We start from the raw sequence: 17,441 nt of genomic DNA on the forward strand, positions 1-17,441 counted from the left end.
CACTTGTCTGTCTGTTTGGACACACTCATGCATACTCGTATTAACAATGTGCATGACAGTGCACTATATGTTAACAGAATTTCTAAGAATATAGATTTCATCATGAACTTGCTTAAAAACATGAATTGAAAGTGTAATTTATCCATTTTCAGTCCGTCACATCTTATAATAAAATATAGTGTACACAAATAAGGATGCAGAAGTCCCTCTGTTTCCAGTGTAAAGCTGAAAGCAAGATGTTGCTTTCGTTTAAATACAAATCTGTTACAAGTTCCTTACTCCATGTAGGAGGGGCTGATGATGTAACTGCTGCCAGATAATGTCACGTCATCACTTTGTGAAAGGAAGAATCATTACTGTCAGTTCCTAAATGCCATGAGAAACAAGTGCTGTGTGGTTGAGGAAAAAACAGACCTAAATGTTAACTATATATATAATTTATGCTCTTTTTTTCTTATTATTTATTCTTTAGATTTTTAATCAAAAATACCAAAAAATATGTGGTTCATGTGACTAATAAGTCATCTAATTGTACAGATGACACACCAAGAACCATGAACAGGTTACATGATATCAGTCAGTGTTAGTAATTTTACACTGACTGATAATACACTTAAATATGCTACACCACATATATGACATTATTACTTTTAATGTAATAATTTGATAATTACACTTGATTCTATTTACATTAAACCAGCCAATATTACATGACCAGTTACTCTCTCTGAGCCAAAGTATGAAACCTGTGTTTCATACAAAAGTGTGTGTGTTTGTGTATGTGTGCTCTTCTCCTTCCATGTCCGTATATCTACTTACTTGTGTGTGCCTGTGTGTGTGTGTGTGTGTTTGTTTTAACCTCTGGGTCTTCCTTGCAGGTATCTTGTGATGGAGCTGATGGATGCCAACCTCTGCCAGGTGATTCAGATGGAGCTGGACCACGAGAGGCTGTCCTACCTGCTCTACCAGATGCTGTGTGGAATCAAACACCTGCACGCTGCCGGCATCATACACAGGGTCAGTCACACACACACACACACACACAATAACTAAAGGTTATACTGTAAACACACAGTCTATTCACAACTGCAGAAACTGAGAGGAATCAGGAGGAGACAAGGCTGCCAGCATAGATATGTGAATAAGATTTATCAAAATTTCCTCATTCAAAAACATGAAATAAAGTCAAATGGGAATCTTAGTTTTCATTTCATTTTCATTTACTGACACTTGTAGAAATATATTAAATCACCAGAAAACACAGCTAAACAGGTTGTTATGCATCATGAATAGGTTGAGGTAACACACACACACACAGGTGCTCATGTTCACCTTGAAACAACAGACACAGGATGACACACACACACACCCCCCGAAGCACCAACAGCAATATACAGAAGATCTTTTTTTTTTTTTTTTTAAAGTACACACAAAGTCACTAAAACACACACACTCACACACACATATACGGCACTTGTCAATCACCCGCAGTGGAGGAAGCAGCAGTAGATTAGCAGAGCTCCTCTTGTTCTGCCAGCCAGAACTAATTGAGCCACAGGCGGCGCTAACCAGCCTCGCTCACGTCGACAGGGCTCGCACGCAAAGCTTTCATAAGGTGAACAGATGCAGTATGAGTCATGTATCGCCAAACATTCAGTTCCGTGCACTTTTTGGGACGCATTGTCTCTGTGATGAAAGCTTCCCAGTCCCCTCTAGATTCTAGACCCTCCCTCTAGAACATGTTTCCTACCGATCAAGCCAACAGTCACATTTAGAGTTATTTACCCAAGCGTGTGTCCAGTTTTCCAAGTAATTTTTTCAATACACGTCATATGTGTTCAACTATTTTCTAGCTGTTTTCTTCCTGTAGGTGTCAGGTGATTAACATGAAACAAAGAGGGGCATGATGCATTTTAGGCAACAGTTAAATAAGCTCTCATCTCTGTTGGTATTTATTTGTTTTTCATACTGTATGAGAGTGAATGATTTTCTTTTGGAGGAAAACAAGCTGTGATATTCAATCCCCACTACATCAACAGCAGTGTTTCCCATATATAGAATTTATTTGGACATTTATTCCCACCCAAAAAATGTTTTTGTGCAACGTATTTGTTATTTCTTCCTCTCTAAAGTCTGTGGTGCATTCGGGAGACTTGGAAAAATGAGCTCCCTAATTGAAAGCGAGCTCTTGAATATGATGCCGCTTTCCAGTTTTGGATGTCGGAGATTTTAACACTCAATGCAACACAACACCCCCCCCACAAATACATTTTGAACATGTGACTTTGGAGCCATTTTCCTCCGTGTGAAACGTATTTACTTCCTTCTACCATAACTGCATCATCTCAGTCTAAACCAGGTTGATATTTATCTCAGTGTCGTGTTTTACCCGACAGGACCTGAAGCCCAGTAATATCGTGGTGAAGTCTGACTGCACACTGAAGATCCTGGACTTTGGCCTGGCCAGGACAGCCGCCACCGGCCTCCTCATGACGCCCTACGTAGTTACCCGCTATTACCGTGCCCCTGAGGTCATCCTGGGCATGGGCTACCAGGCCAACGGTGAGTGGAGGAAGCCGCTTCTTAACAGCGACTGGCCAATGTGGAGCTCCTAAGCTGCTGCCTGGCCTGCTGCATGGCCCCCCTCCCCCACCCCGGGATGTTTCGACAGCACCTCCCAAACACACACACGCGCACACTCCCACACACACACTCTCCCTGTTCCTCTAAAGGTCACACTCAGGGGGGAAGTTGGGATGTCGGGCATCGATGCTTTGTGGGAAACTTCCTGTCTGGGGACCCCAGTGCCCAGCAGGGCTTTAGCATGCGTTTGATGTTTTATTAAGAGGTTGCCTGTCCTGAGCCTAATACAGCCCGGTTCAAAAACAAACAAAAAAACACCAGTGTGAATACAGGCACTTCTGCATGCTTCAGCAGTTTCACTTGGCGCAAGATAGTCTCAAAGGAATAGATCTACATTTAGGGAAATACACTTATTTTGAGAGTTTGTTGAGGAGATTGACACCATTGTCATGCCAGTCCACTTAGATATGAAGCTACAGCCAGCAACAGGTTAGCTTAGCTTAGCTTAAAGGCTTGAAATAAGGGGAAACAGCTAGCCTGGCTCTGTCCAAAGGTTAAAAATCTGCCTATCAGACCCTTCAAAGCTGGCAGAGTTTTCTACCTTTAGACACAGTCAAACAAGCGGTTTCCCTCTACCTCTTCTCTTTATGCTAAGCTAAGCTAACAGCCTCCTGGCTCTAGTTTTATATTTAGCATAGACATGTATCAATCTTCCCATATAACTCTCAGTGAGAAAGTGAATAAGCGTATTTCCCGTAATGTTGAACTATTCCTTTGACAGACACGAGTTGAGCTCCATTAACCTAGCGGGTACTTTCAGGTATAAAGTCGGATGCATAATAGCCAGTTGACCTAATCGTTTTGGATTTTAAACTCCCCCTTTAGCACAGGCATCATGAGGTAAACGCATAGAAATGATGCTCCTATTCCAGCAAAACTCTCAAATGCTCTCTCACTCAAAATCATTGACCCGAATTTTTCCTGCTGACTTTTTGCATTTTATTTTTGCTTATTCTCTTCTCCCTCCTTTTATGCTGCGCATATGTAGTGGATATTTGGGCTGTGGGCTGCATTATGGCAGAAATGGTTCGCCACAAAATCCTTTTTCCAGGAAGGGATTGTATCCTTGAGCTGCTTGCAGCAGTCTGGCATTTCTTGTGAAACAAACATAGCACAAAAGAACTTTTTCGTCTCTTCAACCCATTATTTTTCATCAGACGGATCGCACTTCAACCCATTATTTTTCATCAAACGGACTGCACAGAGACCATAAGTTGAGCAACTATAGAAATTCTATTTCTCGGATTTGCCTGACACCTCGACTTGCAACCACCCGCCTCCTACAGATACACAAGCACTCACACTACTCCCTCCTCACTCACCTAAGCAGCAGCACTGTTGCTTCAGGCACCATGACAGTCACATGAAAAACCTGAAATAGAATTTAATAGCTTGCTCTTCCGTAGCTGAGAACTGAATTGCAAAAAATACCCTCATCTATCCTCCAACTGCTCTCCATATGTCTTTGTAGACTCCATAGCAGCAGTCACGGAAAAAGATGAATAGCTAGGGGTTTTCTCCAGAATATACTGAATAAATTGGTGCTCGGTTACAGAAATATTTGCAAGACTTCTAATCTGCAATGTCCCAAATGTGGCTGTGACAAAACAACTCAAAACAGCTAATTTTTGGCCTTATAGACCAGAATATTCCAGTTTTGCACATATAAAAGTGAGGATCCTGAGGGTGTTAAAATGCATTTCTGCTCCTTAAAACATTTCAGAGGACCTTGAAAGTCAGTGTCTCACTTCTCAAAGCTTGAAATTCATTACTCACTGTACCTGAAGCAGAAATAATCTGAAACATCTCTCCTTTGGATAGTAATATTGCGGTTCCTACAGAAGTATGCACTTTATTTGTTTTACGCAAGCCAAAAAGCACAATCATTTTCCCTAGCCCTGTGGGACGCTGACCCAGGTTTGAGAGTGCACTCGACTGCATGCAATTCATTTTTTTGTCATGTATCACACACGTCACCTGGCACGCACATCCTGTTATTTTATGTTACCCTTTTGTTCTTTTGAGTTTCGTTTGTTTTTTCAGTCCTGCATGCTAATTCGGTGGTTGTCATTTCATTTTTCAGTTGATGTCTGGTCTGTTGGCTGCATCATGGCTGAAATGGTCCGGGGTAGTGTGTTGTTTCCAGGCACTGATCGTATCCTTAAGTTGAACCTCCATCCAAACCCCAAAGTGCAGTCTTATCTCATCCTTTGACTGACGCCTTGTTCATATCTTTGCACACAATGGGAGGCCAGAAGTCATTAATTCCAATGGAAGTATAGTGGTTTCGCTGCCACTTTGCTGTCTTTGACTAAAGACATTAAACATTATAATAATTATTAGTGTAGTTTTTCTTATTACTGCTGCTCTATTCTCATAATTTGAGAGAATACTTGCCAAGTTACTGAATGCGTTAAATTACGTTGTCATCTTCAGTGTCTGCAATCATTTCTCTCAGTGGCTGAGCAGAGGATGAACAGACCTTTTTCATAGCAGACTTTTTGAATTCTCATAGCAGGTGTAATTAATAACACCAATGATGGCTCAACAACATTTAAGTATCCCAAAAAGCAGTCAGTGACCCTGCATTCATGGATGTGGTAAACCTGACTGTAGTGCAACCATCTTTAACGCAATTAGTTACATCTGTGGTTTTCCTATGATGACACATGAAAATGTTTGCTGTAGAAAAGGTCTGTCTACCCTTTTTCCCTCTACGCCTTCTTTCTTTCTGTTTTTGTCCCTGAATGAACACACTGTAAGTTGTGTTTTATTATTATCTGGTTAATTTATTCAGCATGTACAGTTGGTTTGCATGTTTTCCTAAAACTAAAGGGTTTATTACCTGTTTTTTGTATTACTTGGTTTTCATTGATGGGCTAATTAGCATAGAGTACATTGCACAGAGGCAACATTTGTGTATCTTAACATGGTCAGTGTGTTGTAACTGTTGGCTTTATAACCTTCTGGTATGTAATGATATTTGCTTAGCACTGTAATATGCTAATGATTGGCTTTGGTTAGCTAAGGTCAATGTAGCATTAGCTTGTTATTTAAAGCTTTTTGTTGATTTTTACACTTTGTTGAAAGTGACAGTGCTATTTCCACACAATTTCATTAAATTTATAATATGACAGACCATAACACCGTCATGTTTTAGATTTTTAGAAAGCTTAATGAAACTTTGTCCGACCAAAGCTAATGAAACCGAGGTTAGCATGTAATGGTGGAACAATTTTACCCGTTCAGCCTTGCAGCCAATTTTTCCCAGTGGCCACTGGTGGTATTGCAGTGAAAAATCCCCCTCGTGGCCCAAAAAGCATTTTTTCCGTAGACCACTATTGTAAAAGAGACGTCTGTAAAACTGTTGACAGGATACCTTGAACTGCAAACAATGTCAATTATGACTTTTTCTATTATGAATTTTTGATCCATGGAGGTTTTATATTTGATTTAACAATCTGTGACATCACCCCAATGTAAAGTCTATGGGCTGAGCGGGAACTTGCGAGCAGGGCCAGTGGGAGAAGCACTGCTGTGCATATTCAGTTTGCCACATAACGTAGAAGCAAACCCAGAAGCTAGAAACTTTTTTGGCGTATGCGCCAGGCAAGCAATTCTTACTGGACTGCATGGGCGCCATTTTCGGCCTGTTATCCAGCTCTTAAAATACGTCCATGGCACTGATCCACTGATTTGGCTAATGGACATTGCTGTAGTCTAAATTGACAATGACAGACGACTGGTAATAATATTTAGCATATTCTTTTTAGAATATAATCAGACTGAATTTCCATTTTGTTTCACTTAACTTTTCATTCTGACATCATGTTCATGTTAGCTGTTCTTTGGGGGTGAAAGGGTTATTTTATCTTAACCAAGATAGTGATTGCTACTTGCTACTAAGACAGTAGCAAGCGATGTATCCATCCCTGTAATTGTAAGTTCACATGGAAACTGCGGTTGCAGCTGCTAGGAGCAGTTCACTTGTTTTCGTGTGGCTATTTTTGCCATATTCTGTTGCTATTTTTCTGTACATGAAAATAATCCCGTTTAGAAAGCTCTAATTAGCGCGGTTGCATTTCCTACACCATACCTATTTGATTTGCTGAGTAAAATCAGAGACATAGCCGATTCTGAGGTCTGAAACCAGACAAGGCTTCTCCTCCTCATTGTTCATTCATTAAGGATGAATAAAGGTGTGAACAAGGCATTTCATGTGTCCTCCAGATAGATCTGTACATGTTACGTCTGTATGTATGTGTTTGTTTTTGTCCTTGAAGAAAAAAAGTTGCATTCATATTTCTAGCATCTGGACAACTGAAGGTGAGCATCACTTGCGTCACCTAACATGCAGTTTATGCGAACTTCCAGATGTTTGAAATAATTTTTGCAACTTACTTCATAGTGTATGTATCCCACCCAGTTTATCCTAACTGACTTCCACAGGTTTGATGTATGAAAGGGATATGGCCATTGTGGCATACGTAAACTGCCAATATTTATCAGCATATCTCTCTCTTGACAACTTTTCACCAAACTTTCTGGAAACTTTCATTCATATGTCTTATTTATAAATCTTACAGTTTGCCCAATAATTGTTTCTTTACCAAAATAGAGGTGGATATATCGTGTTATATCTGAGTCTATAATCCTTAGCCATCACTTTCCACTGCAGATAACATTCTGTTGTGTCTTTTTCTGCACTCCCTTGTCCAGTAACTGCATTTGACATTTTCTTTTTCAGCAAAGTTGCAGTTAAAAAAGTATTTTAGGAACATGTCCAAGCCAGAACAATGCTGTGTAAGACATAACCACTCCGGATGGCTCCCTTTTACTATTCATCAATTTGAAATGACCCACCACAACTCTGGAATGCCCGTTCCTTTTGTCCATATCCAGCCCAGTGCTTTTCTTAATACTATAACCTTAAGATATCGACCAGTGGAATAAGGTGATCGAGCAGTTGGGGACACCGTCTCAGGAGTTCCTGATGAAGCTCAACCAGTCAGTGAGGACCTACGTGGAGAACCGACCACGGTACGCTGGCTACAGCTTCGAGAAGCTTTTCCCCGATGTTCTGTTTCCTGCAGACTCTGAACACAACAAACTAAAAGGTAAATATGCTCTCGTCTGTCTTAATGCCATAAAAGTCTTCTTGTAAAGGCTTATTGTAGTGCAAGAAAATATGCGTGGAGGGGCAAATTTAGAGATAAAAACATCCCCCGTATAGCATACACTTTGGGTTTGCAACCTTACACACATCTGCTGACAGCAAAGCCCCAGTGACAAATCAGTTTTTCAGTGGCTGCCTTAGATTAAGCACTTATTACAGAAGCTGACACTTCAACACTGGGTTGTTTACTGTGAAGAGGAATTTACCTCGAGCGTGTCTTCGTGTGTAAATGGAGAGAAGATGACAGGAACACTCACAGCAAGCGTGGCAGAGCTGTTGTAAGATGTCGCAGGAAAAAAGTAGCTCATCCTTTTCTGTCCTCATTAATTTACAGAGGCAGGAATACGTGACAAGAATGTATCTCCCTGAAATACTCCCGTTAAATGTCTGAGAGCCCATGCTGGCAAGACTTCAGACTGCACGTGATTAAGAAAGTGGATGTCCTTGACAAACCTGAATGCAGACACAAAAACATCTGACTTTACTGCTTAAAGGGCAAGAATTAAAGGTTAGCAGTGATATGGAGCAATGTTTTTTGGAGTCAGTGCCCTTTTTTTATGTATCACGTGCACAAGCTTACGCATTCCTGCTGTCCGTTACTTGCTGTTCCACTGTGAGTTAAAGCTAGTGGTGCTAACGTGCTAACAAACTTAGCAATGCGCCAGCAAAGTCAAGGAAAAAGACTGCAAGCTGGCAATGAATGTAAACATAGAAGGATTAATTGCATGGATGCATTCAACAAGTTTTGCTGGATATATGTAATGATAAAATCAATGAACGTAAACATAACTTTGTTTACAAGAAAATCTCACAAGTAAGTTGGCATTACTTTTTGGAAAAGTGCATTCTTGTTAATGACATCATCTCGCACCAGCACCAATGAAACAACTGCCACTCCTCCCTTGTCCCATCTAATGAAACCGTCTTTTCCTCCCTCACCGATACTACACTCATTTACACTTCTGAATGGTCCCTCCCAGTATCGTGTCCTGCTCCAACATCCTGTTTCAACAGGAAATACATCACATCAAGGAAGCAAGATGCTCTCAGATGGAAGAAATTACAGAATGGAATTCTGGATGGAAGGGTGTAACAGTAATGGGTTGAAGCTAATCATTCACCATTTATTTCTCTTTTTCTTCTGCAATACTTCAGCGAGCCAGGCCAGAGACCTGCTATCCAAGATGCTGGTAATAGATGCGTCAAAACGGATCTCAGTGGACGATGCTCTCCAGCACCCTTATATCAACGTGTGGTACGACCCGACTGAAGTGGAGGCGGTAAGTATTTATTAATAATGCTTAATTCATTTTTTTTCTTTGTTTTTCATTAAAAGCCTCTGAAAACTTAGTTTCAAAGTGTTTCTCTATAACATTAAATATTCATGAATAAACAACAGGTTATTTAATCATGAATATCTAATTGGTAATAGAGCTTTCTAGTGAAATTTGGGTAAATTAGGTTAAAAAAAAGCTCTAATATTGACATGTTGATCACGTATTTTATAATGATTAAACACTTGCACACAAGTAAAATAACTAGAGAGGTAATGTACCCATGTCTCTTCTTGGCATCAGGACCACAAACTGAAATTCTATTGCCTCTTCTCTCTTAAGTGTTTGTGAACTGCATGCACAATGCATCTGTTTGCTCTTGGATGTCCACAGTCCTCAGAAAGTCTGGAAAAGTACAATTTTCTGAAGTTGAGACACTTTGTTTGGTGACAATCCCCTGTGCTCTCCCTGGAAACACAATGACTCAGCCAGTGCAAATTGATTCTGCCTGTGATCAGGAGAATTGAGAGATGAGACGAATCGTTGCTTTTCTTCCCTCTCCTCTCCTTTCTGGCAAGAAAGGACTCCTCGGAACCGACGGTTCAGCCTTGAAAGGGACAGATTTGTACACAGATTTTGCTCTGACACTGCACAAATGCATCAAATCTCCATCTGACACTCAGGCAGACGGATCACTCTATCTCACGGCTGGCTTTGAGGTAGTTTATTCCAGCCCAGTCTCTGCTATAAATTTGAATTTAGTAGTTTGTGGTATTTTCCTGGAAAGGATTGTGCACACCAAAGCAGAAAAATTCAGCAATAAGTGGGCTTACTGCGAGGAAGTTTTCATGCAGCAGATTTCTATCTCGTGCCATCATTAGCTGAGTCTGTAAGTTTTCAATCCAAGCTGCAGCAGCTGAATTTACTTCTTCTCTAGTTTGAGGTACCTCATCACTGAATTCACCTGCTATAATGTTCGATCGGAATAAAAACATGCAGATTTAACTCAAAATGGCAGATGATTGATGACAAAACCTCAGGTATGATAGGTAGAGAGACTGTCAAACTGTCTTTGTAACTTAAAGGTTACAAGTTCTGTAAACTCCGGTATCAGCATTCACGTTTCCCACTGCAAGATATAAAACTGATATCTAGTCAGTGATTGAAAAGAGCATCAGATAACAGCCTGGTGGGTTGACAGTCCAACGCCATTATAACCAGCGTGATGCCGGTGTCGCTGTGATGCGTGCGGACTTGTTGCTCTATGTTTAGAATGACCATCTGTTAAGAAGACAGAAATATAGAAAACATGTGTCTGTCCGTCTTTTTTTTCCAGCCACCACCCGTGATCACAGACAAGCAGCTGGATGAGAGAGAGCACACAGTGGAGGAGTGGAAAGGTAGGAAAGATCCTCTGTTTCTGCTATTCTCTCCTCTCTTTGATAAGCTGTCATAAGGAATTAGCTTCTCGCAGTGTGTTGCATAAGGCTAGTCTATCTTCGTGCTTTTCAGCCTGTGGGGCATTTAATCTTCATTCTCAAACTGAGGGGCATGCTTTTCCTCGCATAGTCTGTCTGAATTCATAAATACACCGACGTCTGATGTATAATCCCTTAATGTTACTCTGGCACTGGAAACAACAGACGTACACGTCGCATACATGTCCAGGTTTTTTATTTTCACCGCCTGAAATGTGACCATTAAGATGATCCGTATCCAAGTTTGTCAGTTTTGCTCTGCTGGACGAGTGTGATTTTTTTTTTTTAAAAAGCTGTCTGAGTTTCACAGCTGCTCACTCGTTTACCAACCTGGTCAGTCTGTGAAGCTTCATACCAAAAGAAAGACAAGGTAGGAAAAGGAGCTGTGAGTCCAGCTTTCTCTGGACAAACTCCTGTTCAGGAGACTTGACATTTGGATATGTCTTTTACTGTGTGACCACACACACACACACACACACACACACACACACACCAGTATTTCCATCCTCTCTCTTGCAGCTGGATGTTGTGATTAAGGCTGAACAGAAGAAGTACGTGTCTGCTTTTTTTCCTCACCATCTTGACTAAACCAAATTATTGTATCTTGTTTGTTGCAGAGTTGATATACAAAGAAGTGTTGGACTGGGAGGAAAGGACAAAGAATGGAGTCATCAGGGGACAGCCGGCATCCATAGGTTAGTGGAGTTTCGTGTGTGTGTGCGTGTGTGCGTGTGTCTGTCATAGGCTACTTTCAGGGAAATTTCAGACTAAAGACCAGTATACTGGGGACAGATTGTCCAAATGGGGACAAAAGCCATGTCCCCAATTGGTAAAACACTGATTTTTGGGTCAGTGGTTAAGGTAATGGTCAAGGTAAGTCTCCAGGAAATGAATGTAGGTCTATGTAATGTCCCCAAAGGTGACAGATGAGCTTTTACCTCTTAGAAAAGGTGAAATGATCAAGACTGTTTTGTCCAGCACACCTGTAACTGTTTACTAACAGCCTGCACTGTTAAAGTGCAACACTGCAGTTGTAATTGTGCCAGTAATTTCTCTGTCGAGGGAAAATGACTGAATTAGCACACTAGCTTATGTAGTTAGACACTCACTGGACACTTCATTAGGCACATGTACTTGTGTAATGCAATCTAATACAACAGCTCTGCCGTGAATTCTACTTTGAAGAAGCTTATATAAATAATCTGTTTTTGTTGACACTGTCAGAAAGGTGATATTTCTACTTTGTTTATTGTTGAGGTCATGGTGGGTGGTGTAGTGGTGTTCTACTTAAGTGTATTATATTGAAGATGTTTATAATAGAACTAATGATTATTTCCAATTGCTTTCTTAATTAATCAATGGTTTATTCTATAAAATATCACATAATAGTGAAAAATACCTGTTATAATAGTTGCCAATTAATTAAATGAATCTGTCTATCGACTAATTGTTGCAGCTCTAGTTTATAATATTTTGTCCACACCATTTACATACATGAGGGTGTATCGCTGAGGCCTCAATAAACATTTGTAAAGTCATTTTATTAAAATAAATGTAAACCTGCATTATTTATATCCATGTTTGCTGGCTGCCTGAATTTTGCTTGGGCATTGGCAGGATTGTTTGCAAGATACAAACAAAGCAGGAACCTGCTCATCAAAACATTGCTCCGTAGAGCTCCTACTGGTTGAAAACTCTTGTACCTTGAAGCTCAGAGTACGAGGTAATAAGTGATCACGTTTGATGGCTGAGCACAGGCCTTCTCCTGTTTCTCATAGCACAGGTGCAACAGTGAGCAGCAACCCCCAGCAGCACCACCCCTCCACGTCCTCCTCCGCCTCCGCCAGCGACGTCTCCTCCATGTCAACTGACCTGACCCTGACTGACACCGACAGCAGCCTGGAGACAGCCAGCGCTGCCGCCGCTGCTGCTGTCGCCGCCGCCGCCGCCGCCGCTGCCGCTGCTACAGCAACCGGCCCCCTGGGCTGCTGCAGATGACTATCATCTACACCTCCTCCTGGTCCTGGTCCTGATCCTGGACTGGGCCTCACCCCCAAGGTCACATCCAAGACCACAAGCCCAACACTGGCTCCTGGCCCCGCCCCCTGCATTTGCCTCCTCCCACCTCCTGTCTGTGCTTGTCTTCAGTAGTGTAGCGTTTGGCCAGCTAGCTGTTTGAGAAATATTTTGATTTCTGAAAGGACAGATCTTTTTTTATTACAGTTCTAGTCTTTTTTTAAAATTAGGATTTCTTTTTTTGTTTGAGTCCTAGCTGTAATTTATTGTGGCATTTCTTAATTTTTCAGAAACCTAAGATGATGATAAGAGAATTTTTATGATTTCACTATGTTCCGGTTTGTATTAACCGACAGTGAGAATTTAAAGAAATATCTGTAAAATGTTTTAATGTGATCTATTTTTCTGTTGAAAGTCATTTGTTTCACTTGTAAGCTACTGCTTTTACAACTTGCCATATAAATGTAGATTGAGTTTGTACAGATTTTATGGTAGATGTAGTTTTATCTTCAATACAAGTTTGCAGTGAGCCATTGAAGCATAATTTAATTGACAAATGTATGGTCTTAGTACTCCCCTATCTATTTTATCTCACATGATATGGATAATGTTTTAAATGCATATGACATATCCATTTATATGAACGGAGATCATCTAGATTTTATTTGTAAAAAGATTTTTTTTTTTGAGTCACTACTACTTCCTGCATTGTAAAATTTCAGTTTAATGAAAGCTTTATAATTTTCTCATTCTTTACTTCCTCTTCAGTCATGATATAATTTCAAAATTCTGAGATTCTCACTCACCAAATGATTCAATTTACCTTCTACATTTAAGCTATGGGATTGATAATGGCAGAGTTAGGTCCCATGAGATAACTTTGAGCATCTTGATGACTGTCTTCTGTATTTTTAAGTGCTTTAAAGTACCTCTTCCTCTTGTCTGCATCAGGCTGTGTGACTTTATGGAACTGGGCTGGTGGAATTGCGTTGGTAAAGCCAGAGGACTTGCGCGTTCTCTGCTGTGACAGTGAGGTATTGTTAACAGTTCAGGATTTAGAAATGTCTTTTTGTCGTGCTTTGGGAGGTTTTTTTTTTGAGACGTAGAGCTGTGTGAGGTTGTAAAATGGGTGACGGTGTAAGTAGAATGTGCTCCAGTCAAGTAGGGAATTGTGATATTGAGAACGCATGTGAACGTGTTGATATTTGGTGTCTTTGAGGAGGGATAGAGGTTCTGAAGCCTGATGGAACAGTGTGCAAAGATGTCTACTTCCTACTACCAGATCCTGTTATTAGTAATGTAACTAATGTACTTCTGTGAATTTGGAAATTTGAAAGTGATTTTCTAAAAGTTGGCCAAACACTTTGCATACCAGACTTGCCTGCAATTGTGAATAAAACTAAAAGAACCTAAAACTTGGCATGTTAAACAGCAGCACAAATGGACAAAAATAGAGTCAAAGAAAACAAATTCTTACTGTATGCAATAATGGTGCCCTTTTTGAGTGTTTTTGATTTTGTTTTAAAAGGAAAAGTGCCTGTTGTTTGCCATTCATTCCTGAGTATGTGGGAGGAAGTGTATTCATTCTGTGTAGGTTTTTATGGCGTCTGGGTAACAACAGTAGTTTCCATATCAAACCGATACTCGATGATGGGGTTGTAGTTCTCACAAATGTATTGTATATTTTTCTACTTGTTTTGATTTTGACCCTTGAGGGAGCCTGTAGTGTCTTGCAGGGTATGAAGGTGATGATGTATACGCTGGGATGCTTCAGCACGTGTTTGAGTCATTTCAGAAGAAAAGGCAGTTTTATCAAGGTCTTTCATCAAAGTAAAAAGAAGTGTTTCTTTGCAGTGACAGCAACCGAAATATAGGTTAATAACAGTTTTTTGGCTTTTCTTTGAGTACTAATTTAATGTGATTATTGTAAGAGAAGAATGAACCTTACAGTTCAACTACTGGATCAAACTAACAAATGAAATCTGCTACTGCATTTTAGTCAGTATTTAGTGGATGGTTTCGGAGAATGTTTACTATGGGAAAAGGCAGATCGATGTTTTAGTTATGAATACATTTCTAAGAGGCAGAGCCAAACAGCCACAGTGTTCCTGGTTAATTAATGTTGAGCTGGTCCAGCAACTGAGGACATGGCTAATATTATGTGACACTTAATATGTATAATGTATAATGATACAACCATAAGTTTTTCCAGTTTGAAATAGCCATGCTAGCTTATAGTTATCTTGGCAAGATGATTGAGATGGTCTGAATTTTGGCACCCAAATCACAAATAACACATGGTCTTACAGAATAAGTCACAGGAGTTGATGCCATTTATATTTTCTGTTGTATTTTTTGTGGTTAGGGAAGATTATTTCTGCCTGCTAGAAATGTTTGCATAACTAAAGCTCCTATCTGCAAAAGCAGAGTCTGGATATATTGTACTCGTCATGGATCATAAGCAGGTATTGTGGATGTTGACAGCAAAGGCATAAACATCACTGTGCTAGGATTGTCTAAATGTATAATACAGCACTGTCTAGAACCTGCCCTGGTCTTTGATGTGGATGTTTTTCTGGGAAGCTCAAAGCAAAGTTGTTAGGAAAGGTTGTCTTCAGACTGTAGCCTACGTTGTAGCTCTTTGCTGTGCTCTGTTTAGCCAATTTGATATTGTCTACCAATAATATGTCAAGGTTCTGGATTGGGTTGCACCAGCTATTTGTACATCCTATACTAAGTTTGTGTGTAAAGTAACTACAGGCTATTTTCAAACAAGTGAAATCAGGTTGCACCATAAAAAACTAAGGGATGTCTAAGCTAGTGCTGTCCAATCAAAAGCTACTGTAGCCAGATAGTCATTGTAGCATTTGTGCAGTCATTTTTGGAGTCCAAATGATATATCAAACTTAACTATATTTACAGAAAAACTTAGTCATTTTGTTTTATTCACCTATGCACATAAATATGAGTTTAAATATGAGTTAGTAGCCATACAGTTTACTATAAGTAAGAAATATCTCATTATGCTAACCTAATCAATGTCATTTGGTTATATCGTCAGGCTAACGTTATTGGCATATATTTTGTAATTTGTAGATTACGCTATTTTTGAGGAATGTAATTTAAAATCTTCTGAGTTTACATCATTATTGCAGCATTTTATCAAGTGTCTAGTCAGAACATCGACCATATCACCTTACCTCTTTTACCTTTCACTCTTAACTGGTAATATATTAACTAGCTCATGTTAGCTTTGTCAATTAGCAACCCAGTTAATATATTAGCAAGCTCATGTTACCTTTGTGAGTTAGCTACGCAGTTAACAGTTGTTATATTAGCAAGCTAACGTTAGCTTCGCAAAACAGTTAACCTGGCAATTAATGAGTGTAAATATTCAGTAACAACTAATCTATTACAACTAGTTTGTGTGGTGCAACCCTTTTTGATTAAGTGATACACAAATCTAAGTTTGAATTCACGAACAGCTGGTGCCACTGGCTCCTGCTGTCTTTTCAGCCGCCAGAATTTAAAAGGAATGGTTTGGTAATTGTTGAGCATCAAGAGTGTGCTTGTAAGGTACAGTGGTAGCAACTACAGAGCCAGTTTAGTACAGCACAAAGCAAAATTAAACCTGCAGCCAGTCATAGTAGATTCCAACAACAAAAAATTAAGATTATCCAGTAGTAAATGTGTATTAGTATTTTGACAAAGGGTAAAAACTAAGACTTCAGCAGTGCCACATCTGTAAGAAGGCAGCAATAGCAGGGAGAAAATCCGTGACATGTATCCATTTGTACTATTAGCCCATTTATCATATTAGCAGAAAAAAAATCAATCAGAAAAAACACTTTGTTGTTTAAAGTGCTCTTAATTTTCTTAGCCTAACAATCGGGGCTTTAATTGGAGTATTTTGTGTTTTTTCTTCTTAGGTTGTTGTTGCTTTTTTTTATTATTACTGCATCTCTCAAAACAATGTCATTCAATGTCATGTCATGATTTAAGTCGGCTTTGATGAACTACCTCACGCTGAATTTCTGCCAGTTCTTGCATATACTTGGTCGCCTGCAGAATTAGCTATCGAAGACGTGTGAATAACAGATTCCATTATTTATTTATTTGAAAGTGTACTATTTGTCGGTTTCAACAGACTTCTAGTTTTGTACATTATGTATACTTCACCTAGAAGTAAGAGAATTGTTATATGTATTTTTGTTCTTTTTTTTTTTTTTTTTTTTTTTTTTTTTTTGGTTTTGTTTTTGTTTTGTTTTTAAACTAAATGTGCAATACCTTCAGCAAACTGTGCTAGTAGTATGTGATGGGCCTAGCCTTTGTTAGCTGTCTCCTGAAGGTAAAGAAAATGTTTGGTACTGTCAATCCATGTTTTCCTTTTTTTATGAATAAGATCAATTTTTATTTCTGTGACTTGTTTATAGTCATAATGTTGCGTAATCAGTCTTACCCACCAAACAAATCTGTCAGCCGGGGTTTGATGCAGGGGCAGGAGGTTCTTTCAGTCACACATGGTTGACAGATTTTGCTTTGGGACGTGGTAAGTACAATAATGTTAAATAAACACAAAAAAGATGAGTAAATACCTACAAGAAATCATTATATGTATGGTGCTGGTTTGTAATGTTTGCTAGTGAATCCAGCCATGCAAGTAGTTTTAAGAATTCCTGGATCTGCGCGTCCCAAAAACCGCAACCAACGAAGAAGTGCACTACTAGAATACATGCACTGGGATCTGAGGATGCCACCTCTTAAAAAATACAAAAACAAAAAAACATGTACTGCAAATAAAAGAAATACACTTTGAGTTATGGTTGTATGCCTTTTCCTTTCCTGAGTTGCCTT

The 17,441-nt window shown here is 39.6% G+C and overlaps 1 protein-coding gene across 3 annotated transcripts in view; it reads left to right on the forward strand.

The window, feature by feature from the left end:
- Positions 1-17,403, forward strand: part of mapk8b (mitogen-activated protein kinase 8b) — a 29,330-nt gene extending 11,927 nt beyond the window's left edge. For 2 of the 3 annotated variants that reach the window (XM_042396591.1, XM_042396592.1), the window contains exons 5-12: positions 879-1,017; positions 2,397-2,562; positions 4,727-4,798; positions 7,578-7,760; positions 8,975-9,099; positions 10,430-10,493; positions 11,189-11,266; positions 12,350-17,403. In XM_042396591.1, coding sequence (XP_042252525.1) covers positions 879-1,017; positions 2,397-2,562; positions 4,727-4,798; positions 7,578-7,760; positions 8,975-9,099; positions 10,430-10,493; positions 11,189-11,266; positions 12,350-12,366 — 844 coding nt within the window. In that variant the 3' untranslated portion in view covers positions 12,367-17,403. The remainder of the gene's footprint in view (positions 1-878; positions 1,018-2,396; positions 2,563-4,726; positions 4,799-7,577; positions 7,761-8,974; positions 9,100-10,429; positions 10,494-11,188; positions 11,267-12,349) is intronic. The other variant, XM_042396593.1, reaches the window with a different exon arrangement.
- Positions 17,404-17,441: the final 38 nt, after the last annotated feature.

Source organism: Thunnus maccoyii, chromosome 20, assembly GCF_910596095.1.
Source record: "Thunnus maccoyii chromosome 20, fThuMac1.1, whole genome shotgun sequence".
Lineage (NCBI taxonomy): Eukaryota > Metazoa > Chordata > Actinopteri > Scombriformes > Scombridae > Thunnus > Thunnus maccoyii.